Consider the following 25,785-nt stretch of genomic DNA (forward strand, 5'->3'; position numbering starts at 1 on the left):
GAATACGTTCCGGGGGACTTTGTCAGTTGTGCATCATTTCCTATTACATGAACCCAGATATTTGTATAGTTCCACCACTGAATTAAAAAACCCAGTTATCAAAATGAGTCATTGAAACACAAAACACGACCAGTGTAGAAGTTTTTATGTATTTTTATTTTGCTGGCAGTTTTCCCCTCGTCGCTTGACAACAATCTTCCAAACAAGTGCTTAACAACATTCCTTTCCACCGCATCATCATCATCATCATCTTCATCTTCTGTGACGATGTCATCCATGACACCCAAATTTTGCAGAGAAGCTTGAAATTCCCAGTATCCCATAAAGACATAAGAGATGAATATAACTGGTATATATATATAATATAACTGATGAGAACAGGAACCTGATTCTAGACCCGAATTTTTGCACCAATTATTGGGAAGGAATTATTTCTAAATGGGGAGATACCTTTTTAATCACATGGGCCAAATTGAGAATAACTGACTCTTTCAGGGATTTCTGAGACGTCACATGGAGCAAATTTGCTTAGTCGCTGGTCCCAGAGCTGCTGAAGAACTGACCCGATCACCGTAAACAAACAAGGCAGTGACTGGGATTACCGCATTGACACAGAATGGAGGACGCAAAAGAGAAAACATGAACCTAGTCTGAAAGTTAAACCATAATTATATCAATATCGGGTCCTGATGTTTATTTCCCAATGAACATAAACAACAGTCAGTGAAAATTACAAATCCTCTCGTGTAAGATGTGATTTCTCAAAGCTGAGTTATTTAAATTTGCAGTTCTTCTCAATCAGCCGGTAGAAGGTGAGTGAACTTCACAGCGATGCCTTGGAAATCCAGATAACTTAACCATACAACAGTTTCTCCCTGGTTCTGTGTCACTACTTTGAGTTCATTTTGATTCCTCTGCTACTGAGTCGATGTCGATTGGCTCTGCAGCTCCTCCCTCTTCGCCGCCGCCTCTGCTCTGATTGGGCTCTGCTTCGCCAGCGAGCTGTAGATGGTCATCGCCTGAGGAGTGGGAAGAAGAGACAACAACTATTAATGTCATGGCTGACCACGGCAAGAAGCAGATGCTGTTAACAATGCGCGTGTAAGTACCTGTGTGACCATGCTGCTGATGTCCCCGGTGTTAGACGGCAGGAGGATGGTGTTGGACTCTTTGGCGAGCTTGGAGAAAGCAGCCACGTACTGCTCGGCCACATTTAGTGAAGCTGCTGCGTTTCCATTCTGTGTCATGAACAAAAATCCCATCGTCAACATTAACCAAAATAAACCTCTTATTAAAAATGAAAACACAGATCATGGTTTTTCCATTTAAAACAAAAAAATAACTTCACCTGCTCAGCCAGAGCCTCTGACAGCATCCGGATGGCTTTGGCCTTCGCTTCAGCTTTTGCTACCACAGCCTGAGCCTCACCTGGAAGGAAGCCGAGAAATGCATTAGTGACATGTGACTTGAGTAAAACAAGAGCCCCCACCCCCCCAACCCTCTCAGAGCTCCTACCTAACGCATTGTTGATCTTCTCTGCCTTCTCTCCCTCCGACGCCAGGATCTGAGATTGTTTACAACCCTCGGCGACGTTAATGGCCGCTTCCCTCGTCCCCTCAGACTCCAGCACCGTGGCTCGCTTCTTACGCTCAGCCTCCACCTGCACAGAGGGAATTCAATGTTTGTTAACTGTCATCTCTCTTTAAAAAAACTTTAAGACTTCTTAAGAATGTCTTCAGGTCCATATATGAAGCTCACCTGCATCTGCATGGATTCTTTGACACGAGGTGGGACGTGTATGTCTTTGATTTCGTAACGGAGGCAGCGGATGCCCCAGTCCTCTGCAGCGGTGTTGATGGAGTGGACGATGTTGGAATTGAGGCACTCCCTTTCCTTCAAAATAAAATAAAAGGTTAAATTCATATCGGACATTAGTATTTTTAAATATCCAGGATATGATGCAGCAGCAGTCAGTCATTACCCTGAAAACTTTGTCCAGTGTGAGTTTGCCCAGTTCTGAACGCATGGTGGTCTGAGCCAACTGCGTGACGGCGTATTCTGGATCCTCGACACCGTAACTGGCCTGGAAACCAAAACAAGTGAATGAGAGATTTATAAAGACATCTATGTGCTAATATCTGAGTATGACATAGCAATGGTTGGAACAATCCTTCCCAGGTATTAGACTGTAACATTATTTTGAAGAGTACCTTAAAGGGGTCTAGGATCCTCAGGTAAAGAACTCCATCAATCTGTAGTGTTACATTATCTGAAATGAAAAGAAGCTCACACTTTAATTTTAAGTCACTCAAGCTGAACGGTTTATTCTTTAAGCTAAATAATGGATGATCCCCCCCAAAGAGAATCATCCTCCCACAAGTTGTGAAAATAGAAGTGTTGTGTTTCTTACCGAGAGAAACCGCAGACTGCTCCGGGACATCGATCACAATCTCCTTGAGACTTTGGACGTAGCGGATTCGGTCGAGTACGGGTATGAGGAAATTCAAACCCTGGAGGAAGTGAAGGGGACAGAGGTGAGAGACCACCCACACTTTGTCCATAAGTATGTGAATGCATTTGATAATAGGATTTAAGAAAATCCATTCAGAACAATGGAAGGTACCGGCTCCAGGATGCGGTGGAAGCGACCCATCCTCTCCACCACCCAGGCTTCCTGCTGGGGCACGAACAGGACCACGGTGTTCATGGGCAGACTGGACGCCCATCGCTGCTGCGCTGGTGTGACCAACAACCTGGGAGCTGTCCTCTGGGTTTGCTGCACGGAAAATGTATGAAACGGAAAAACATTGTTAATATTAAACAAGTGATTTCCAAGTGGAAAGTATGACATTAAATGTAAAAGGAAAACACCAGAATCTGGAGACAGATTGCTCTGCTAATTAAACAACATGGAGTGTGTGTGTATAGTTGTTGCACATTTGTTTTTAAAGCTGTTGCACATGTGTATGAATAGTTATTGCATATGTGGAGTTATTGTACGTGTGTGTGTGTGTGTGTGTGTGTGTATCAGTGGTTTCACATGTGTGGTTATCAGTTGTTTCACATGAGTGTGTATCAGTTGTTTCACATGAGTGTGTATCAGTTGTTTCACGTGTTTGAATAGTTGTTTCATGTGTGTGTATCAGTTGTTTTGTGTGTGTGTGTGTGTGTGTGTGTGTGTGTCAGTTGTTTCACGTCTTTGAATAGTTGTCTCATGTGTGTATCAGTTGTTTTACATTTGTGTGTATCAGTTGTTTCACATGTGTGTGTATCAGTTATTTTACATGTGTGTGTCAGTAGTTTCACTTGTGTATACGAGTAGTTTGACATGTGTGTGTGTCAGTTGTTGCACACTAGTCAAAACAAAGGAAACCAGTTGTGTAGATGTTGTGAGTCACTGGGAGTTTCGGAGCCTGGTGGTAGAAGCATGTTCCTCACTGGTTAGTTGATCACGTCCCTCAATGGTTAACTCGATTGTTCCCACCACCAGGCGGAACACCAGTGGATTAACATCATTCACACACGGATGCTCGCTGAATGACACCAGCTCACGAGCTAAAGAACCGGAAACGAGCAGGACACATTACGCACTCACCTGTAAAATGGCTCCTCCGGCTCGACACAGCGACCGCAACATGGTTCGAATCCTGCGAAGCGACGTTAAGAACAAGACCCGGCTCCTCAGACTGATCAGGATCCGAACTGTGAACTCATGTGAGTGACCCTCGACGAGCAGGAAGTCAGCGTTACATCAGTGGTGCGCCGCTGAAAGGAGTCCGCCGGGGCGAGGAAGAGGAACCAAAAGACTAGATTAATAAAGCGAGAGATTATGGAAATGTTATTTATTTAAAATAGGAAAATTAACTTAATCATGTGCTAAAAAAAGACAACAACATTGAGATGAATAACTCAAATACTAGTGTACAAGTCTTGTTGTGAAGTGGATTTAATATAACGTGCATTCACTATACAGATAACAATTCTGAACTTGAATAATAGTTATTGTATAGTTATATTATATAAATCAGGATCGAAGTGCAAATATATATATGAAGAATTAAATGAAATATTATTATTAGTTTATTTTGTTGTTGTTTTGAAATGAACAGGATGTGAAAGAAGGGATCAGAATAAATGTGTCACACAAAACTGTGCTGTGGTTTATATGACACGTACATGTAATGACTTGCTGAATACACACGGTGGCGCTGTTAGTTTTGTGTTGTCTGGTGATGCTGTAACTCCTCAGAAAATAAAACTTTAACAACATTGTTATTATATTTATACATTTCTCTCGGGATCAATACAGTTTCTATTTATGTATTGGTCATTATTGTTTGTTGATGAGTGAGCTGGTTTTGATAGAAAATAATCTGACCTGCCTTTTAACATTAAATGAATAAATAAATTGCATATACAATATTCTTATGTTGAATAAAAAGCTTTAACTGTAGGGAAATAAAATATAATATCAAATAAACATAAATTTCAAATATTCTAATGTTAACTAACAAAAGTTGTTATTCTAGGGAGATGATTTAAAGTTACATAATGTATATGATAACATAAATAAAACGGAAATACTTTTCTTAAAAGTGAAATACAAATTATATTCTTAATCATAAATAAAGAAAAGTTACAGGTGGTTTCTCTGCGTCACCTGTTCCTCCCCCCCTTCCAACCTGCGCCTCTCAGTGATTTGTCAGCTCCCCCCTTGGAGCCCCGCCCTTCAGCCCAGCCCCAGCCTCCTCATTGGTCAGAACCACCCGTCAGTAACAGGTGTCTCCCTCCCCCCCCTTCCAGTTCTCCCAGTCCGCAGGTTGTCCGTCAATCTGGAGCTTCACTGCAGCTGAGACTTTCCTCGATGGCGCGGCGCTGGTGGCGGTTCTCTGCTGCTGCTGCTGCGGCTCCGCGGCCGAGTCCAGCGTCGGGAAACCTCCGGTGAACAAACAACCACCACCCGCCGGGATCCGATCGATCCCCCGACCCTGAGGTAAAGTGGGATTCGAACGGATGTAAAAAACGGAGCAAATCTCCTGCTGAGAACAAAGTGTGAGAAAGTAGTGGAGCGTCGCTTTGCCATGTCGCTGCTGTGCGTCCGAGGTGAGTTTGACCCACTTTCTTATTTTGTTTAAAAGGTTAAAAACAACGTTGACAACTTGGTTTGACTCGGTTTGTTGGATTAGATCTGATAATGTGAGTTTTGTCCCTGTGGACATCCTCCTCCTCCTCCTCCTCCACCTCCTCTTCCTCCTCCTCCTCCTCTTCCTCCTCCTCAGGTAACAGTGACAGTTCATAGAAAAGTAGAATTTGTCCTGATTTTTAAAAACAGATCATCTTCATAAAGAAACAAGAGGATGAAGATCTGATATCTGTTTTTATTTGGAGCAAAGCAGAAACAATCACAGCAGCTGCTCTGTTCCCACAGAGACACGTAGCTCTGGGCTTCATTCAGATTTGTATATTTTACAGGAAAAGGAACAAACAGTAGAATCATAATAATATTGAGGTTTTGTTTGTGCTTCACTTTGCTTAATAAAGGTGCAAAGTAGTTCTCATGGGGACAAAAACAGCAATAACACAATAAAACAAACGATAATTAAATACGGTTTAAATTTATATTATAAAAATGAGAATAAACATAGATAGAGAAGATGGTAATGATAATAATAGGCTTTTTTGTAAAGCACCTTTTTCTACTAATGTGCAAAGTGCTCCACATAAGGATAAAAACAGTGATTGGACAATAAAGCAAGAATAGAATTATTAAAAGTTAAAAATTCTATCGTAAAAATCCAATCATGATGATGATATGATAAAATATTTGTTTTCTAATGTACGTTGAGTTTTCAAAAGTTAACATTGAATTGACTAAATAGGAGCAAACGATAGTAATATTAATAATAAACTTTGCTTCATAGCCATGACACGAGAATAACATTAAATAAACTCTGAATTCAAATTCTTTAAAAGTCTGTAAAGTCACTTAATTTGTAACAGATGGAGCGGTAGATGTTTCTAGATATGGACATAATTGAAAATCACATAAATATGATCCCAGGCAAAAACACTGTTAAATTCAACAGGTGATTTTCTCCTGTAGAATCATTAACTTCATATTTCAGGTTTAAAAAGCACTTAAAATGAACCAAAACAAACATTTTCAAATGAATAAGTTCTCATTTATTAACGTAAGTCCAGTTCTATGATATAATAAGTGCGCTCTATGATCTTTAGTTCCCTTTCCAGTGGCAGTTCGATCCCCATCTGTCTCCGTGGTGCCTCCTGGATCAAACTGATGGCGTCCTTTACAGAAATGATGCGTGAAATACCATCGAGCATTTGGGTCAGGAGAGCTGGGATCATAGTGGACTCTATGAAACTGGGACTGAAGTTATATTTGACTTATTGTTTTCTGAAAACAGGGAGTGGAGGTTGTTTCTCCCTCCAGCTGTTTTCCGTCAGAATCTCTAGAAGTGAGAAACACAGTCAGGTGCTTTGTCCTCGTGTGACGGTGTCATCGCGGACGCGTTTAATTCAGTTAAAGGGAACTTTCCAACCCCCCGTCCGCTCATATCCGATTACACAATCACCCAAAGTCCCTCTGCTTTGATCTTGAGTCTCTTTAAAGGACCCATCATATGTCCATCTTACCACAGTTGATATGGTTCCTTGGGGTCTTAATGAAATGTCTGTAACATATTTTGGTCAAAATACCACAAGGATCATTTAAAACAGCTCCTTCTTACCCTGTCTAACACAGCCCTCCTCAGATTGACCTGTTTTGAGTGCCCCCCCCCCCCCCCCCCCCCTCCCCCCCTCCCTCCTTCACGAGATACAAGCGCCCAGATTTTTAGCTATCCATTACATCTTTAGAAATATGTCTACTGGAGACTAAGATACAATCTTGCAACCAAATCTTTTTGAACCAGAGTCAGGTGGGCCGAAACCTGGCTTGCGAGAGCCCCAGCTCCCCAGCGCAGCCCCCCAGTGGGAGCAGTGGGAGCAGTGCAGACCTGCACTCTGCTCTTTCTAAAAATAACAAATCAAAAAAAGTATTTCTCTGTTGAACAGTATGTCTCAGGCTGAATCTGGAGATCAATACACCCGGCTGGCAAAGAGAAAAAGCTCCAGGCGGGGAAAAGGTCACAAAGAGTCACGTCAGGTTTGTCCCTCTTACCTCAGAAGGCTCAGTAATTAGAGTCATTGTACGAAATGGGGTCTTTGCACAACGTCCATTTATTGATTAGCGAGTCACCTAATGAACGAGTTACCAGGCCCACGAGGAGAAATGGCTGCTCGGGCCGGGGGTTGTGTGATTAGTGGATGTTGTGACTCATCCCCCGGTCGCGCCGCTCGGGTTGTGTTGCTTTATTGATTGCTGGTTACGAAGCTTCATCCGTCTCCATAGAGATGTCTTCACGCAGGGACTAAGTGGACGCCCACACAAGTGGACACTTTGGGGGTGAGACTCCTGCGGTGGACGAGGACACACGGCTCACGTGGAAACCAGGATGCTGCAGCACAGGAGGTTTAAAGAGGCCGGTCCCAGACACAGGATCAGTGTCATGACCCATTGCACACGGGTAGTGGTCTTAACTGGTTGGACATAGGGTCTCCACAGGGTTCATGAGGAGAGTGGTTGTGGGTCAGCGTTGATGTACTGAGGTTTGATGGAGGTGGACTGACAGAGGATTGACCTGTGTCCCGGAGGCTGTGGTTGGTGGAATATGAAGAGACACAGAAAAACTAAACTGTGCAGGAGGAATAAAGTTAAATTTAGGGTTAAGTGATATATAAGTGTATTTAGTCTGTGCAAAATGACAAAACGAGATTTGGTCAAACCAGAACCAGAAACCAGGCCCTGAAGTCTCTTTGCTCATTTTCAGATTCTGTATATTCACATGTAGAATCTGTTTGTAGAGATTAGTGATGCAGGAAATGCTTGAGGGGAGGAAACAACAACTTTTTGTCTTTTTCTTCCTGTTCTGTTCTGGATAACTTTCTGAATATCGACTAATTATCAGTGGAAGCTTCTGGTGGTGGTTTCATGCATCAATTATATTTACATCTCAATTGAGAACGATGATAGAGCAGTTTGTTGTCACAGCCGTGAAAGAAAGAGAGAAACAAATATTGCACTAGTTCTCTGCAGCCGGATGAGTAAAGTGATTTTCAGAATGAGAGGCCGAGGCCGTGCAGCATTATTATAAAAGAGAGACAGGACTGCAGGCAGAGCGGTGTGGTTAAGTGTAGTCGAGCTGCCGAGTAGTGGAATTATCAGGGAAAGAGGCAGAGCGAGGCGGAGAGAGAGCGCTTAGAGATTGTGGGAGTAATCCTCTGGCCATCTGTTGCTCTCTCTCTCTCTCTCTCTCTCTCTCTCTCTCTCTCCCCCTCTCCCTCTCTCTCTCCCTCCCTCGGGCTCCACCTGATCAGATCCAGCCGCCCGCACAAAGAGGAAGTACACCACTTCACCGGTGTCACTTCCTGTTCCTTCATCTTCTGCCTGACCTCCCGATGATGAATTTCCTTTCATATGGAACATCAACACTTTTTGTTAGAGGCTTCTATCGTTTGACCCAAAGCTTTCAGTGGTGTCTGCATGAGTAGATTTTGTGCAGGGCTAAATATTGGCTAAATAATCCTGAATTATATATCGGTATATCTTTGTTGCAACTATTATAGCAAAATGCTACCACCTTATTATGGAAGTCTGTTGAAATATCAACAATTCAAGTTAAAGTGGACAAATGTTTATCTACAACAATGATGAGTAGATTAATCTTTTTGGTAAATGTTAAACTCTCTGGTTTTAGCTTCTTGAATATGCAGATTTGCAGATTTTCTTGGAAAAGGGTTGCAATCCAGATTAAACAAGAACTTTAAGACTATTCATAGTAGGATGAGCACAGATTTTAATAATAATTATTGACAATGGCTCTGTATTGTTCCAGTTAGTGGCCAAACAAGCCGTGAAACAAGTTGCAGGTATGTTCAGAAGAGAGTTTGTGCACTAGGAAGAAAAAAGGGTCATAATTATTCTGGTAATTCTGAAGACCAGGCCTGTCCGAGCTAAATGGCCTCTAAAGCCACCGGAGAGCCCCTGGACATAAATTGATAAGAATCAGTTTCCACCATAATGGCCTCTGGTTTATTGCCCTTAGCTGTTTGTCACAGCCCTAAATAACATCATGCAAATGAGGGCAGAAGGCCAAACTTTCCCAGCGTTTCCACTGCTCCCTTTCCGCTTCGCACTGACGTGTGTACACGACAGGAAGTGCTTCAGAGAAGGTGACGAGTTCTTTTATTTCCTTCCCCTTTGTGATAATAAAGTCCCTCGATGGTAGCTGAAAAGACAACACTGGGAAAAACTCCACTCATTTCTTAAATTCTGTAACATCCTGAACTTACTTACATTCATATGCATTTTCAAACTTGTACTAAAGAAACAAGAAAACACAAAACCATTCAGCAGTAACTTTAGTTTTTTTGCGTTTTCTAACACACAACAAATAAAAACTCCCTCAGAGAGTTGTTCACCGAGATAAGATGGAGGGATGTCGAATGAAAATATGAAAGTGTCGTTTGTGGCTCCATCATCCCGCCCTGCCCATCTGCCGTCAGAGGCTCCAGAGGTTTAGTAGGTTACATGCCTGAACACATAATTCTGCCCCAGCAATCACAATTAATCCCCTGCAAAGCGCTTCGCAATCCCACAAACGTTATTGTATTGATGCATCGGGCGGGGGGGGGGGGGCTAAAGACGGTGTGTCTAAAAATAAACCACAACACGAGCTCCTGCGTGAGGCTTCAGCAAATGGCTGTTTGCCGCCAGACATTTTGAATTTTCTTTGTTATCTTTATCCACCTGCCCCTGTCCACTTGTGTCATTGTGTTTTTGTGTGTTTGTGCGGGTGTGGGGGTGTGTGTTTCACAGCCAGCTATTGCGTTTGTGTGTTTGTGATACAGCTGTCTAGGCTTATGCTTCTTGATATGTATTGAAGTTCTGCAATTATAAAGGTAGGTATTTATCGGCTTGGATAGAAAGTGTGCGTCATCCCTTACTGAGCTGTTCTTATATACTTTATTTATATAATTTACAGACTATACATTCCGTAATTTTAATAATTTCTTTACTCTTGAGTAAATTAAAACCTTTTTCTCAATTTAAGGTTTATATGAATATAACCTGATCATAAATATTCCAGTAGGCAGATATTATTCTGTTGCTTTTCGAAGCTATTTCTAAAGACTAACTTTTGTTACATTTATTTATAACAACAAATGACAAATCATACTTATATAGGAATAAAATTGTCAAAATACTTTTAAGCATTTAGCTCCTAAACTCAGAAGCAGATTTAAAAAATGTTGTGTTGGAAGGTTTTCAGGATGGATTGTATTAACTTAAAAATAGTTTATGTATCAGGACAGTAAATAGATATTAGTTTGAATGGATAAAATGAATAAATCAACAGTCATGATGATGAGCCACCCAGTCAGGAAGTGTGACGCACAAATTCAACAAAACAAACTGTCCTGTGCGTGCAGCAGTTTGACCCACAGCTGTCCACTAAAACAAACACCATCTATTTTAATCAAGTTCCACGTGAAGTGCAGGCGCCAGCGTCACGAGGCTGTTCAGGTGTCACGAGGCTGCGAGTCACTGCTCACATCCCTGAATATCAACGACTTCTCCACTGCTCACGAACAACTTTACATTTCTGACTGGTTTTCTCTCACCAGGATCCTCACCGAATTAAAAATCAACTCATGAAGTCCTGATAAAGAAAAGCTAAATCACTGTGTTTCTTTTTGTTTTACAGTGAAGAAAGCGAAGCTCCAAGGACCTCCAGGTGAGTTCTTTATATTCACACGGCTTTTACTGTGTTTGTTCAGCCTGGTCATGTTGTTCCTTATCGTCCAGATGTTTAATATAACACACAACACGGTCACTTGTAAAAATAAATCATTCTAACGCCCTAAAATGATGAAATATCAAAACGCCTCCAGGCTGTGTGGTATGGACGGGCATGCTGGCTTGTGCAGGCCCAGTGTACGTGACTGGTCATGTGGTCGTTTGTGTTATTGTGGATGGATGTAGATTGTGTTAGTTTTGAAACTAAAGCAAATAAGTATGGATGTGTAGCCTCACTCTTCCTTGATCTGGAGAAGCTGCAGTTCTTGCAATTTGTCCCTAGCAGATGAACATCCCAAATAAACCGCAATATTAAAATGATTAGCAATAAATCATTAGAAAGCCTTCATATTATTACTAATTTCCCTTCATGGATTTGTTTTTGGAAATGGGCCACGTGCTCTAATTTCCTTTTGTCGGTCAATCACTGGAATTCTGTCTGGTTTTGATTTTTTTACATTTTAAAAATCCGATGTCCTTCCCTGCCAAGACGTGCACAGGTGATCTTAGATCAGTGGCTGTTAAGTCCAAATCCCGACCGTCTCCACCCGAGCAAATCCCTGTAGTGTTGGGCCCTTACACCTTTCCTCTAAGCCCTGTGACGGTTCTGTCAGGAGGCATCAGCGCTGCCGGGAAGTCACCGCGGCTTCTGGTGACATTTCACTTTCACTCTCAGGTCCCCGACTGACCCCAGTGAAGCTAATTATCCAGCGGCTCGTTACATTTGTCTGGTGTTTACTCTTCTCAGTCTGTCCCTTGTTCACCTTTAGGGAAATGATCTAGTGAGGCGACCGCATTGTGCCACCAGCTGCTCCCCCGCTTCACTCCGATGTTGGTTTTTACTCATCGTCAGCCTGTGCTCCAGTCTGTTTGTGCCCCCCCCCCCCCCCCCCCCCCCCGGGCTACAGCACACGTCACACTTGCCCCGGAGCAAACATCAGGGAGAACTGGCTTGAGTCTGTCGTCACCACGTCGGCCAAATTCAAAAACCAGTCGCTCTATGCCACAGGGAGAAGAAGGAAGTGTCAGATTCCGTCCTGCAAGAGATTCAGAACTTAATACCGTAACTAAATACAATCTTTAAACAATCGTCTTATTAATATTTGTTGTGCAGTGCTGGTTCTAAACCTCCCTGTTTGGAATGGTGCTGATTGTTTGGCCTGTGGTGATGCTGGTTGCAACTTTCTCTCTGAAGCAGCAAGTAAAGACCGACACGTGTTTATAGAAAGTTCGACGTCTGGTGGCGCTGGTCGCCTGTCTGTTCAAAGTTTATTAATATTTAATGTACTGAATGCCCAAATCACACCCAACTTGACACTTCACTTCCTTCAGCCCCGAACAATAAAGATACCAAGTGTGAAAGTGATAAGAGGAATGATTCTCGAGATATGTGAGCGACCGACTGACAGATGAAGGTTTCTGGAATCAATAGTTAAGATGAGATTGATATTTTTCCCTCAGTAGCAGCAACCTGCTCCCATCAGGAAATGTCATTGAGCAAAAATCCCCTGAGCTCAACTAACATATCTCAGTGCAAAAAAGGGAAGGGATGGAAATAAAGGGCGGAATTAAAATCACATCCAACTCCTGTTTCTTTCTTTAGTGTAGAGAGCGGGATTTCCCGGTCCCTGTCTGTTTAGTCAGGTTCTAGGAAGACATAATTTAACATGGCATAGTTATGTAATAGCCCTGGTGATAAAACTAACCCGCTCTGCAAATAAATATGTGGGACAATTTCGGGAAGAACCCTCAGAGTTGACACAAGGCTGGTCTGGGATGTTCTCATGCTCTGTTTCCCCGACCACACCTTCAGACGGGAAGATTCTTGTCTTTCACTTTGGAGGGCCCGTGTTAAGTTGTTTCCTGAGCTGCGGCGCTGGAGGTGACCTTGGCCGGACCGGTGGGCCAGCTGTCTTGCTTTCCACTGATTGCCACAGGAAACTGGGGCGAGATAAGGGCGGAGGCGTGTTCCTGGATTTATGGTGCGTTTGTTTTCAGTCTGCACGCCTGCCCCGTGAATTTTAGTATTCTTTTCACGCTGCGAGACCCAGGACACCCAGCAAAGTCAGATCGTACTCAGTCTGTACAAATCACAGAGAGAAACCACTCTGGACACGACTCGGTGTGTTTTTCTCTGCAGCAGCCGTTACATCATCGTTGCAGGATTATGAAATACAACGTCTGCTGCTGGAAAATCCTTCAATAATAGTGAAATGTTTTATTTTTTACGCTTCATATTAATACCTTTCCGTAAAAGGAAAGTTGAACGATCGTATTTAAATGCAGAAATAAACTTGTTTGCTGAAGTTTGTGCGGTGATGCTCTGCTCTGCTTACACTTGTACAGTGCTTTTTCCAGATGCATTGTGGGAAACAATGAGTCCACTATATAGGGTGTTATAAAATTCACTATAAAATGGCAAACTCACTTTACAGTGGACTTCTCATGAAGGGGCTGAATGTCCACCGATAGATTTGTCTGCAGCCGCCACCACATGCAACATGGATGAGAGGTCTGAATCTGAAATGTCAGACTTCCAACTTCCTACGTTTCCGTGACTAATTCATTGAAAAACGCATCATGAATCAATAATGCATGAAGACAGTGAGGGCTCAAGCGTGTGTGGGTGGTCCGCGGTCAGGGGCCCGCGCGGCCGCTTTTACAACAGTGACAGGAAACGTACTGAAGGCTGTGGCATCCCATAATTCACCTCATCTGATTCCAGGTGCACTGGGTGTGATTTCACCGTGTCACTGCAGATTAGGTTCGGTCCCAGCGTAATTTATATGGATTTACATATTCTGACTTGTGTGATTGTGTGACCAAGTAGCAGGGATGACATTATGAAGAGGACAGTGGAAAACTTTCACAGACTTATCAGTATTGACGGCAGATGTGGGACGATTTGAAAGCCATTTATTTTATTATTTCACAGAATAAAGAAATGCAGAAAAGATGAGCAATTATGTTTCCATTTCTGGTGAAAAGAAAATGATGGTTAAACTGTAAAATATCAAGCCTCAACTGCATATCTTTGTCACAGGGTTTTATAATAAACATCTTTTTACAACATATACTTTTTATTGGCCGATTTCTCAGCATCAGAAATGTTTTACTCCCCGATATGTGTTGGTAGCAACCTGCAAAAGTCCATATTGGGAATAAAGCAAGTTTTCAAATATAAAAACAAAAATCTATTATCTAAACATATGGATAACTTAGATTTATTTATTTTTAAGTAAAGAGACATCCCATGGCCATCTTAATATCTGCTCTTATATTAGACAAGTTATTTAAAAGCACTGTTGCTGTTCTTTCTGCTTTTTTAAAAACAGAAATATTGTTATTTGTCATCCATTTAGATTTTTTTGATGTCGGTCTATGAATCCATTCTCGGTCCGGCTCCAGCGTGGAGGCTTAGTGTTCTTAGTGTTCTTCGTGTTCTTAGTGTTCTTCGTGTTCTTAGTGTTCTTAGTGTTCTTCGTGTTCTTAGTGTTCTTCGTGTTCTTCGTGTTCTTAGTGTTCTTAGTGTTCTTCGTGTTCTTAGTGTTCTTAGTGTTCTTCGTGTTCTTCGTGTTCTTAGTGTTCTTCGTGTTCTTAGTGTTCTTCGTGTTCTTAGTGTTCTTCGTGTTCTTCGTGTTCTTCCAGGCAGTCGCTGCTGCTTCCTCCTCAGATGTTATCGGCCGTATAGTGGACAGCACCTGCTGTAAAGGAGGCACGGCCGCTAAGTGGCTCTTATCTAATCCAACATCCTCTTCCCTTATCTCATCTCCTCTATTCAGGGGAGGCGGCCCAAGTGTGGCACAAAGCATGGCCTATCTAATTAGGGGAAGGCTGGAGCACCCCCCCCCCCTAGGCTCCTTTTCTCATGCTGCCGTCCTACCAGACACTAATTAGGTCTGTGTCATGTCTCTCCAGTGCTCGCTGGACAGACGGGAGTTTTTGGTTTTGGGGTCTAGTTTCATCTTTGATATATTTTTTGGTTTACACTCTGTGTGTGTGAGTCAGTGGAATGTTGTGTGAATCCACCTGTGTCAACTGATCACTGTGTCGTTGTGTGAAGAGTTGTGCTCACTTATCGGGCTGCAGCGTTAACGGCTATGTGCCGAGCAAATGTTTCAATATGTTCCTGTGGTAACCAGGGGAATCTTTGTTTAGCAGTGGTCAGGTGAGCAGGCCACAAAAGGAACAGCTGATGCCTTGCTTTTATTTCCCACAGACTAAGAGGTGGACTGTGTGTGTTTGTTTTTGTGTGTACGTGTGTGCGTTTGTTTTGTGCAGGGGTGATTTGCCTTGGAAATTTGGGGTATGACTGTGCCCTCTGTATCTGGACATAATTTGCGTACTTCTAATTTACGCAGACATTTTTAGAGCAGCTTTACATATGTTGTTTACATATGTACTTTCTTAAAGTTGTGGATCAACATGAACATAAACAGACGCCATTTTGATTGTCAATTACTCATTTGTTATTTTTAGATAATAAACATCACCTAGTTACAACTTTTCACTTGACTCTGATGAGAAAAGAAGATTATAATCATTAATCAGAGGATTTCATAATTTTTTTCCAGCCATGAAACCTATTTTCAAGATCTCTAAACCTCTGAGCTGTTCCTGAGGCTGCTCATGTAGCTGCTCCTGTAGCTGCTTATGTATGGGGGGGCGGGGGGGTCAGATTTATGCCTGCAGATGTGGGCGCTGCATGGAGGACCACCAGCGGCGCAGAGCCAGCAACTACCAGAGCGAAATTAAGCGAACCAGCAGGCAGGGGTTTGCCGCTGCCTTGCCCCTGCTGCAGGAAATGAAAAGTGGTTGTTGTCTTCATGCGGTTTAATCCCCTTCACCACCACAGCCCCCCCCCCCCCCCCCCCCCCCCACACGCCCCGCCTCGCACTGACAGCTGGTGCAGTTGGTCGTGTTGTGACTCGGCGGTCTGGTGCAGGCGGCTGAGAGGAGGCTGACGGGAGATCACTGGGTGTGAAAGTCGTCTGCATGAGCGAAAAGACAGAATCCTTGTTTCCCCGCAGTCGTCGTTTACTACACAAATGAATTCAGGCTTTATTCAAAGATCACACGTGTTCTCAAGAGATGCAGCAAACAGGAAGATCACATTTCACCTCTGACCCGACTGATGATTCCAGGTTTGTCCTTGACGCTATGAGGTCTGACAGAGACCTTCTCTGCAGGTCAGGACTTCCTCTTCATTACGTCTTCAGCAGACCTGCTCCCCCCCCCCCCCCCCCCCCCCCCCCTTTATTGGAGATTAACAAGGTCAGTGTGCTGCCCTGGCCTGGCCTGGTTTGGCCTGGCCTGGCTTGGCTCAATATAGAGGGTGGGAGGAGCCTGATCTGCTTTCACTCGCTGCTGGAGCTCCTGATGTTTTTAGTTTTTGTCTCCCACACAAAAAGCTAAAGCAAAAACTGTTATAGCTGGAAACATCTAATCTGTATTTGTTTATTAGTTTTGCAGCCACTTCACTGTAATTTAATTAAACATCTCCTCTCCCTTTTGTTTCAGACAAGTTCAACGCCTACGTGACGCTGAAGGTGCAGAATGTCAAAAGCACCACCATCACTGTGCGGGGGGACCAGCCCTGCTGGGAACAGGATTTCATGTTGTAAGTTTATTAAACACGGGCACAAGGGGTCATGCTCAGAGATTTATTGACCTAATTAAACTTAATTCACAGTTACACATTCAAAGTGGAGCAAGAAACTCACATAATATATAATAAGAACGATATCAAAAGTGCATTCACTGTAACGTTTGCACATTGTTGGTTTTCAGCTTGTTTAACTTGGTTTGTCATGTCCTGTGTTGTCTTTAAACAAAGACAGTGGACATCTCTCTGCCTTGACAACGCCCATTTTAATGTTAAGTGACACAACAGCTCGTGACGTATCGGCCTTGTCACGCTCGTCTGTGTTGTTTATCTAAAAAGATCTTAATCTGTGTGGAGCAGTCACATGTCCCTTTGTCATTCCAATTTAAAACCTACTCAGTGCTTGTATCCACAGGGAGAGAAGTGTCTGTTATTCGAGTTGTAGGAAAGCGTCTCGTCAGGCGGCTGCTCTTCATTCCCCCCCCCCCCCCAGCCCGTAATTAATTTGTTTAATTTCCTCATCTTATTTCCCGGTGAAAGGTATCTATGGTGACGAGGCAGCCGGCGCGTCGCTGCATGGGTGTCATTGTTTGTCTTTTGTAAACTCCCTCTTTGCGACAGTGTTTGTTTTTCCAGACCTTCATCCCTCCACTCTCCGTTAATGATGTGTCGGCGAGCTTTAATTCAGACGCAAAAAAACACAATCGTTCATTGTCTCCAGCGAACGCTCAGCTCCACCTGTCGACACCGAGTGTGACGAGGAGGGGTGACGGCTCAGCTACTGGATAAACTCAGATTGGGAATTCCAAAACCATTATCTATCTATCTATCTATCTATCTATCTATCTATCTATCTATCTAATCTCTATCTATCTATCTATCTATCTATCTATCTATCTATCTATCTATCTACCTCTCTATCTACCTCTCTCTATCTAGCTACCTCTCTATCTCTCTATCTATCTACCTCTATCTATCTATCTATCTATCTATCTATCTATCTATCTATCTATCTATCTAATCTCTATCTATCTATCTATCTATCTATCTAATCTCTATCTACCTATCTATCTAATCTCTATCTACCTATCTATCTATCTATCTATCTATCTATCTATCTATCTATCTATCTACCTACCTCTCTATCTACCTCTCTCTATCTATCTACCTCTCTATCTCTCTATCTATCTATCTACCTCTATCTATCTATCTATCTATCTATCTATCTACCTACCTCTCTCTCTCTCTCTATCTATCTACCTATCTATCTTTCTATCTACCTACCTCTCTCTCTCTCTATCTATCTACCTATCTATCTATCTACCTACCTCTCTCTCTCTATCTATCTACCTATCTATCTATCTACCTACCTCTCTCTCCCTCTATCTTTCTATCTACCTCTACCTATCTATCTACCTACCTACCTACCTATATCTATTTACCTACCTCTCTCTCTCTATCTATCTACCTACCTCTCTCTCCCTCTATCTTTCTATCTACCTCTCTCTCTCTCTATCTATCTACCTACCTCTCTCTCCCTCTATCTTTCTATTTACCTCTACCTATCTATCTACCTATCTATCTATCTACCTATCTATCTATCTACCTACCTATCTATCTATCTACCTATCTTTCTACCTACCTACCCACCGCTCTCTCTCTATCTATCTATCTATCTATCTACCTAACTACCTACCTCTCTCTATCTCGCTCTCTCTCTCTATCTATCTTTCTACCTACCTACCTACCTCTCTCTCTCTGTCTGTCTGTCTCTCTCACTCTCACTCTCTCACTCTCTCACTCTATCGGTCCATCCAATAACAAGGAAGACTCTTGTAAAGTTCCAGTCAGTTTGAGAACTAGGTGGAGACAGCGCCCTTGTTTTATTTGCTCATTAATTGACGAGGAGGACAAACGATTATAAAAAGAATAATCTACCACACAATCTAAACGACGTCCTAAACCAACTCAGCTATGTTTAGCAGCAGTTTGATTTTATCATCTGGTTTATTTATTCGGAGCCACCCGAGGATTTAAAAAAAATCCTTTATGTCTGCACCTGGTCACTGTGGATAAACATACCCCCCCCCTCCCCCCCTGCTCTTCTCTCAATTAGCTGTTCTCTTTGATTATCTGTTCTATCATCTTTTGTTCGGCCTGTTGATCGCTGTGATCTGCCGCACACGAGAATATGCAAATGTCGCCGTCGTCACGCAGCTCCTTTTTAAAATTGATGGCTGTCATCACGCTGTTTCTCAGATTCGCTAAATGATAAAAACAAGGCTAACGACGGCTAATACACGGCATCTGGCAGCAGGGGGGGGCCTGGCAGCAATTACGTAGAAATGTCTGGTTCAGTGAATCTGAATTCAAAAAAACACTGGAAAGTTCTGATTACAAGGCGACAAATGATAAAGCTGTTGTTTCTCTCTTTTACCCACTGATGTTCACCATGCTGTTTTATCAGGAAGGAGCTTTTATGCTTTTCTTTTAATGTCCACAGTGAGATCAACCGGCTGGATCTGGGCCTCATCGTGGAGGTGTGGAACAAAGGCCTCATCTGGGACACCATGGTGGGGACCTCCTGGATTCCTCTGAAGAGCGTCCGGCATTCAGAGGAGGTTTGGATACGCACTCACAGAAATTACATGATTCAAACACTCAAGAATGGACACAATAAATGTTTTAATATCTACCTTGGTAAATATGATTAAACATGTGTAACTGCAGGAGGGCTCAGGAGAGTGGATTTTCATGGACGCAGAGGTTCTGATGAAGGCGGACGAGATATACGGCACCAAGAACCCGACTCCTCATCGAGTCCTGCTGGACACTCGCTTCGAGCTGCCCTTTGGTGAGAGAAGTCCCAAATAAAACATGAAACGCTCAAGGTTCTTGTTTAAGACTTGTCGTCATCTCAGGGATCTTTTCTGGTGTCGAGGGGGCACAAGTGACTCAGGTTGATCTGCTCAGTTACACAAAAGGCCACGAAAGGCTTCCTGCTGAAATGTCAGCAGCTGGTTTCTGAGGCTCCTCAGGAAGAAGCATCGAGCCCCGAGGCTCAGGGGTAGCAAACAGACGATGCAGTACAACCTGCTGCTCTGTGGTTTCATGCAACCACTCGTTTATCAGTGTCTAACGTCCTGTATCTGGTTCCTTTAGTAAGATTGGTTCAGTAAATATCATTTTCTTTCCAGGTTGTTCCTTTGAAGACAAAATGATAAAGAAACTATTAACAATGCTGTTATATCCACAGTAAATATCCATAAAAAATAAATATATATATATATATAGCAGCAAAGCGACAGGTTTATGCTGAACACCAAAAAGAAAACGGGCGATTCGTTCCATCCTTCCCTCTGGAAGGCGTTTTTAAAACTGCCACGAGCTACTGAAGATATCTACAATAAATCCTTTGTTCCAAGTGCAATTACAGTGTGGATATATTAAGTATGGGGTATAGTTTTTATAATGGGTCTGTTGAACTATATTTAACCACATATAGGAAATCTTTTTTGGGCATTTCAAGAATTAGGTGATACTATTACAAGAATAAAGTTGTAGGCCAATGGAATGAGAATAACTTATACTCTTTACGTCAAAATGTATAACTTTATTCACGTAATATTACGAATTTACTGAATTTTTTTTTTTTCATAAATATGGCCCTAATAATGTATAGGTCTTCATCAACCCCTCATGAATATAGTTGGCTCTTTATCTATTACATGTTTCACTTTCTTCACCAAATTAGTTTAAATTTAGGTTTTATAGGGAACATACAATATTGTTTTTAGAGTTTTGATCCTGTGAACAGCTGCTGCTGCCAATGGACACGGTGACACAACAACAATGAGCTCAAAAAGGATTCAAATGATGAAAAGGATTACATAATAAAAGTCCCGCCGATAATTTATGCCGTGAACCTCAATTAATTCAATGCTCTTCAGGTTTGGAGAATAAAACCGTCGTCCTGCCGCATGTGTCCTTGACCACAGCTCCACAGCTCCACAGCTCCACAGCACCCCCTCCTCTGCATACACAGCTCAGAACCCTGTGATCAAAACACATCAAAGTTAAAACAGAGTGACTGTCTGCTCCCGCAAACCTTTCAAGTTTGCAGGAGCGGGCCGCTGTGACTCTTTGTGCCACCAGAGCCATTTATGTAAAGCTCTGGGACGGTGCGTCTTTGAAGCCCTGGCCTTTTGCGTGTGTGGCCTTTTAATGTGCGTCCGTCTGCTGCAGAGCAAAACCCCTGGAAAAGTGGGATGGGTTCAAGGTACCTGTTCTCAGACGACAGGAGACAAAAAAGGACAAAACACTCCTGTCCTGACCTTTTCTTTCCCGGCTGCTCTAAATCTTTCAGGTGCTTCTTTTGTCCTGGGTTTAATTTGTATGTTGTCTCATCTGCAGCATCTTTGAGCATCGTATCCTTGTAGTTTGTCAGTCTCCTCCTTTAACAGTTTGTGTCCTGTGCTAAATAGCATCCCCTCCTGAGAGGCTCATGAGAAATTAAACAGGCATGAACGTTGGACGTCAGAGGGAGCAGGTTGTAAACGTCGAACACGGGTTTGACATGTATTTTTTATGCATGTTTCTGTTCCAGACATCCCAGATGACGAGGCTCAGTACTGGACGGGCAAGCTGGACCACATCAACACCCTCCGAATCCACGACGAGGTACATTTACAACTCTAATTTGACCAAAGTGCGTCCGTGCTTTTGAAATGTTATTGTTTTTAATCAGGTCGACAGCTTTGTGACGTCCTGCTGTATTTGTATTTGTAGTGGATGAAGTGGTGCTAGAAGATTACATCACTAATAATAACATGTTGAGGATGTGAAAAACAGACGTGATGCTTGTTTTCATCCCTCTCTGCTCTGTAGTACCCTCTTCAGGATGACGTCCAGAGTCGCCCACTGCCGTTCGCCGCCTCCCAGTGCTGTGAGTGTGTCCGCACGCCCCCCTCTCCGCCACTAGATGGTGACAGTCACCCGTCCGCTCCAGCTCTCAGGGCTGCTGCTGTTATCTCTGTCCACGTCCTTGACCCCTCCGCTGCACTGACTAATTTTAATCAGAGTTGAAAATTAACGCTGCACCCTTCAGATTAAGTCTGTAAACATTTGCACAAACTCGACAAAGAGTTAATGCGTGTGACATCTTTTGCTCAATGTTATGACAAGTTTGTTTTCCACTCTGAAAACCACTCCCTTATTCCCCCCCACCCCCCCACCACCACCACCAACCACCACCACTGTTACAACACAGAGACACTTTTTCTTTATCTTTTGGTTTTTCGCACCCCGACCTCCTCTTGACTGAACCTCTCACTTGTAACATCTGCACTTTCACCAGGCAACTATTTCGGATGGGCTGACCCACTGAGTATGTAAAATCACACTTTGATGAAGTTCTCCTCCCTGGTTAATCCTCAACGCCCCCCCCCCCCCCCCTCTGCATGTCCTAATGCCCCACATCCCCCCTCGATAACATTTGATCTATCACGTCTCCTTGCATTCAATTCTCATTATTTTAATCTCACCGTTTCCCTAAACCCCCCCCCCCCCCCCCCCCCATGAACATTATTTCCCTTCTCCTGCTTTTTTCCTAATATTTATTCTCTGTGCTGTGGTCATAAGATTTTTTTTTTACAACCCATGTTTACTTTATTTTTTAATGATTGGTGTTATATCTATAGAAAACAGAGTCAGGAAAATTTTACAAAAGAAACCATGCTCCTTTTTTTAGAAAGCATTTTTACTTTATCAAGTTATTGGATGATAATACGAATATTGAACATATTTAAATGTAATAAGTAATATCTATACATAAATAAAGCCCTTATCAAATCATAGACTATAAGTTGCAGTTTCATCCTAAACTGATAGGTGGCAGTGTTTGCTCCACTATATTTATTTATCACCTTATCAACAGATCATCAGTTTATCTTTTTCTCTCTCACTTTATCGCTCTGAGAAGATAAAACCCCAGCTTCCCTCCAGCAGACACCAACCTCTCCAAACAAGTTTTCTAAAGTCATTCTCGGGGTTAGAAAGGTCAAAGGTTATATTTCCCTGAATCACTGATGAGTAGCCATTATTTCAGAATTACCTTTTTGAAAAGGTTTGTGTAGCAACTCATTTTCTCTCTATTTGACTTATAGAAAACTGAAAATACTCAATCATACTTTTGCATATCAATCTACAGGACAAGGCAGATTGACACACAACCCAGAATCAAACATTTAACTCAAGAGCTTGCATGAATAATGGCTCCAGTCATTTTTAAGAGTGCATGACCTTTGCTCCCCCCCTGACCTGGCATCACCCAAGTTTGTTTATTTACATTTCTTCAACGCTCAAAAATTCCCCCCCCCCTCAGCTTTAGGCAAAATATTGCCTAGAATGCATTACCCACTTTCTGATGCGGTTTTTAATAATTGAGTATTTTTAGAGCATACTTCCTGATGTGCCAGACAAACTTAACATACGTGTATCTTCCCGCGGCAGCTCTAGAAGACCAGGACAGCGCCGTAGATGACCGCGACAGCGACTACCGCAGTGAGACGAGCAACAGTTTGCCTCCGCGCTACCACACAACGGCTCAGCCCAACTCCTCCATGCACCAGTACCCCATGGGGCCTCGGCTGCCACACCACCCGGACTCCTGCACCGACTCCGTGCACAGTTTTGACCTGGACTACCGGGAACAGAGAGGAAGCAGGTAGACCAAGTTTACAGTCACCCAAAAACACCTTCAATCAAAATTTGGAATTTAATATTAGGGTTTTTGTCCATTGACTTTCACATCAGGTCCGAATGTAGTTAAAAAATGACATGGGATAATTGTAACTATAATTTATATTTAAAAAGGGGGTACAAACTGAATCCTTTATCCTACTGCTATAAATATTTGTATTTATACCACACAACAGTTTCATGGTTAGATTTCGTCCGTTAGACAAATGCTCTTGGTGCACGGAACAATTTTCTGTGCACTCGTGGATTTTCATGAAATGCATGTTTCCCGGCGAGACTTCTGCAAATCTGCCTGTGTGGACTGATAGAGGCTTGATCCGGATAATTGTAGATCAGAAACAATGGGATTGCATCCAGGGAAACCGCATTGTTTGCCATTTCTTTTTTTCTTTTTGAGGGTGTGTTTGCGTCGGTTAAATTTCTGGTGATATCAAAGGGTCCGAACTTGGTTTAGAAATGTCCCAGAGGAAATCCGTCTGTCACACAGAGAGGAAGTGGGTCAGTGAGATGCACGCGCATGTTTTTGGTGATTGCGTTCCATATGCTGGTGATCTAACATGCATTTATCATGAAGGCTGTCGCAGGCTGCGCTGATAAGCATGACTGTTGCTGTGGGGATTTACAAAGATCTAATTTCAGAGAGTCGCCTGCGAACATAGAAACACACACACACACACACACAATATAGTGTGCAATATTATTTAAAAAACTTGACTACTAAGCTGATAAGCATGATTTTGTCTTCACATTTGCATGAATGTGTTCTGCTCTTGATTCTGCTCTTGATTTCTCCATTTATCCTTCTGCTTAACTTGTTTTTTTTCTTTTGCATGTTTCTTCTTGTTTTTTCTGCTTCTTTCTTTCCTGGTTTCCTTCTTTCCCATCCTGTCAAATCTATTGTAAATATAAACTAGATCGCTGAATCAGAAAGGAAGGGTCAGAATCATACCTGTCGATTCTGGCATGGGGGTTGAAGAGTGGGAAAACAGATATAAAGGGCATGGAAAACCTCAGCTGAGCGACTTTTTAGATGACGAGGAGGACAACGTCATCCTTCGAATGGGACCAGCTTACCCTGAGCCGTCGCACACTCCTATCCGTCAAAACACTCAACGCAGTGGCTATCTGCCTCCCCCCTACCCGGAGGGCTATGACACTATTGATCGACGGCGAAAGAGAACGATAAGGAACCCGGGAGGTTTGCTCGGTACAGAGGCCGACAAAACGAGAGAAGAGGCTTTTCCCTCTGACCTCGCACGGCTTCGTGAGAAGAGAGGGGAGCTGTTCATGAGGCAGGTGGAAGAGATGCAGGAAGAGGAGGAGCGAATGTCGTCATGCCTCAGGCCCTACAAGAATGGGCTTCTCTACAAGACAAGGATGTGGGCTAAAAATGAGCTGGACCACACTTTAGAGAATTATGTGGCGTACAAAAAAGAGGAAGATGCTAGAAGGAGGTCGCGGTTCCATTTTGATCTAGATGGTTCTGAAGATATGCAGTACGCCATGGAAGCAGAAGAGGATATAGACGACATGGCCTTTGGAGCAGAAGACTACCACCCTGAAATTGCCAGACATTACAAAGACAGGTATTCTCTCTCCTATGATGGCCACTCTGAAAATTCTCAGGGTCTTCGGGAGAAGAAGCCTGGAAAAGGTAGAATTGGAGGATGGACCCCAGAGGCAATGCTCTCGCCTGTCGAGGAACCAAGTGATGAATATGTCGACCCTATGGACGAGCTCCAGTGTCTCGTTGAGACCGTTTCTGAATACCTTGCTGAAAAAGAGGAGGAAATAAGCAAGTACGGTTCCCTTCCTAAATCAAACAAATCCAGGCTCTCATCTCTGGGTAGCAACAGAACAGATTCGTTTGGAGATGAACCAGTGAGTTCAGCAAAGGATCCAAAAGCAGAAACCCCCCAGTCTCAGGATTCCTCTGATCTGGCCGTCTCAGGGGTAAAAAATGCCATGAGCTCATTATTCAGTTCTCTCACTGACCGAGTAGGAGGAGCCCCCAAGCAGCCTGTCCCAAGTCCACAAGCGCCATCAGGACAATCTTCACAATTTGGATTTACCAAACTATTGTCTTTTATTCCCAAATCAAATGGTTCCGCTCCCGTGGCTGTTGTAACTCCGGTCGAAACTTCTCCTGAGAAATCATTCAGATCTCTTTCTTCTCGGCTACCACATGATGCAAAGACACAAGGGCATGATACAGAAACAAAAGCTCCCAAATGGAATCAGAATCCAAGAAATTCAAAAGAACACATAGCAGAGTTTGCAACCAAACCTCAAAGTGCGCCAGAAAACTCTGTTCTGGGGAAATTGAATCCTTTAAAACTTTTTTCAGCAGGAGTAAAGGAAAATTCAGCTGAAAACAACCATGCACCAGAAACTACATATTCTCAAGGTATTCATCAAGGTGTTCATCAAGGGAAGCAGGCTATGCCAGTAGATGGAGGTATGAAATTAAGAAGTTCATCACAATCATATTTGGAACACAATC

The 25,785-nt window shown here is 42.9% G+C and overlaps 2 protein-coding genes across 2 annotated transcripts in view; one reads left to right on the forward strand and one right to left on the reverse strand.

The window, feature by feature from the left end:
* Nucleotides 1-137: 137 nt before the first annotated feature.
* stoml2 (stomatin (EPB72)-like 2) lies at nucleotides 138-3,767 on the reverse strand. The gene is made up of 10 exons (XM_053410953.1): nucleotides 3,596-3,767; nucleotides 2,624-2,776; nucleotides 2,411-2,510; nucleotides 2,211-2,269; nucleotides 1,982-2,083; nucleotides 1,759-1,893; nucleotides 1,516-1,660; nucleotides 1,349-1,428; nucleotides 1,110-1,238; nucleotides 138-1,019 (listed from the first exon to the last, which is right to left on the reverse strand). Exons 1-10 carry the CDS (start codon nucleotides 3,635-3,637, stop codon nucleotides 918-920), a joined length of 1,047 nt encoding a protein of 348 aa, XP_053266928.1. The 5' UTR covers nucleotides 3,638-3,767; the 3' UTR covers nucleotides 138-917.
* A 1,071-nt stretch (nucleotides 3,768-4,838) lies between these two features.
* Nucleotides 4,839-25,785, forward strand: part of LOC128424977 (protein unc-13 homolog B) — a 54,137-nt gene continuing 33,190 nt past the window's right edge. Inside the window, exons 1-8 of the mRNA XM_053411440.1 lie at nucleotides 4,839-5,103; nucleotides 10,827-10,856; nucleotides 16,439-16,538; nucleotides 19,027-19,144; nucleotides 19,254-19,377; nucleotides 21,130-21,203; nucleotides 21,411-21,468; nucleotides 23,034-23,247. Coding sequence (XP_053267415.1) covers nucleotides 5,082-5,103; nucleotides 10,827-10,856; nucleotides 16,439-16,538; nucleotides 19,027-19,144; nucleotides 19,254-19,377; nucleotides 21,130-21,203; nucleotides 21,411-21,468; nucleotides 23,034-23,247 — 740 coding nt within the window. The 5' untranslated portion in view covers nucleotides 4,839-5,081. The remainder of the gene's footprint in view (nucleotides 5,104-10,826; nucleotides 10,857-16,438; nucleotides 16,539-19,026; nucleotides 19,145-19,253; nucleotides 19,378-21,129; nucleotides 21,204-21,410; nucleotides 21,469-23,033; nucleotides 23,248-25,785) is intronic.

The sequence above is a fragment of the Pleuronectes platessa genome, chromosome 19 (assembly GCF_947347685.1).
Source record: "Pleuronectes platessa chromosome 19, fPlePla1.1, whole genome shotgun sequence".
NCBI lineage: Eukaryota > Metazoa > Chordata > Actinopteri > Pleuronectiformes > Pleuronectidae > Pleuronectes > Pleuronectes platessa.

Coding starts and splice junctions, on each gene's coding strand:
- stoml2 (XM_053410953.1), bottom strand. CDS start 3,637: ATGTTGCGGTCGCTGTGTCGAGCCGGAGGAGCCATTTTACAG. Junction 2,777..3,595: donor CCGGAGGAGCCATTTTACAG/GTGAGTGCGTAA, acceptor TTTTCCGTGCAG/CAAACCCAGAGGACAGCTCC. Junction 1,661..1,758: donor AAGAATCCATGCAGATGCAG/GTGAGCTTCATA, acceptor CCCTCTGTGCAG/GTGGAGGCTGAGCGTAAGAA.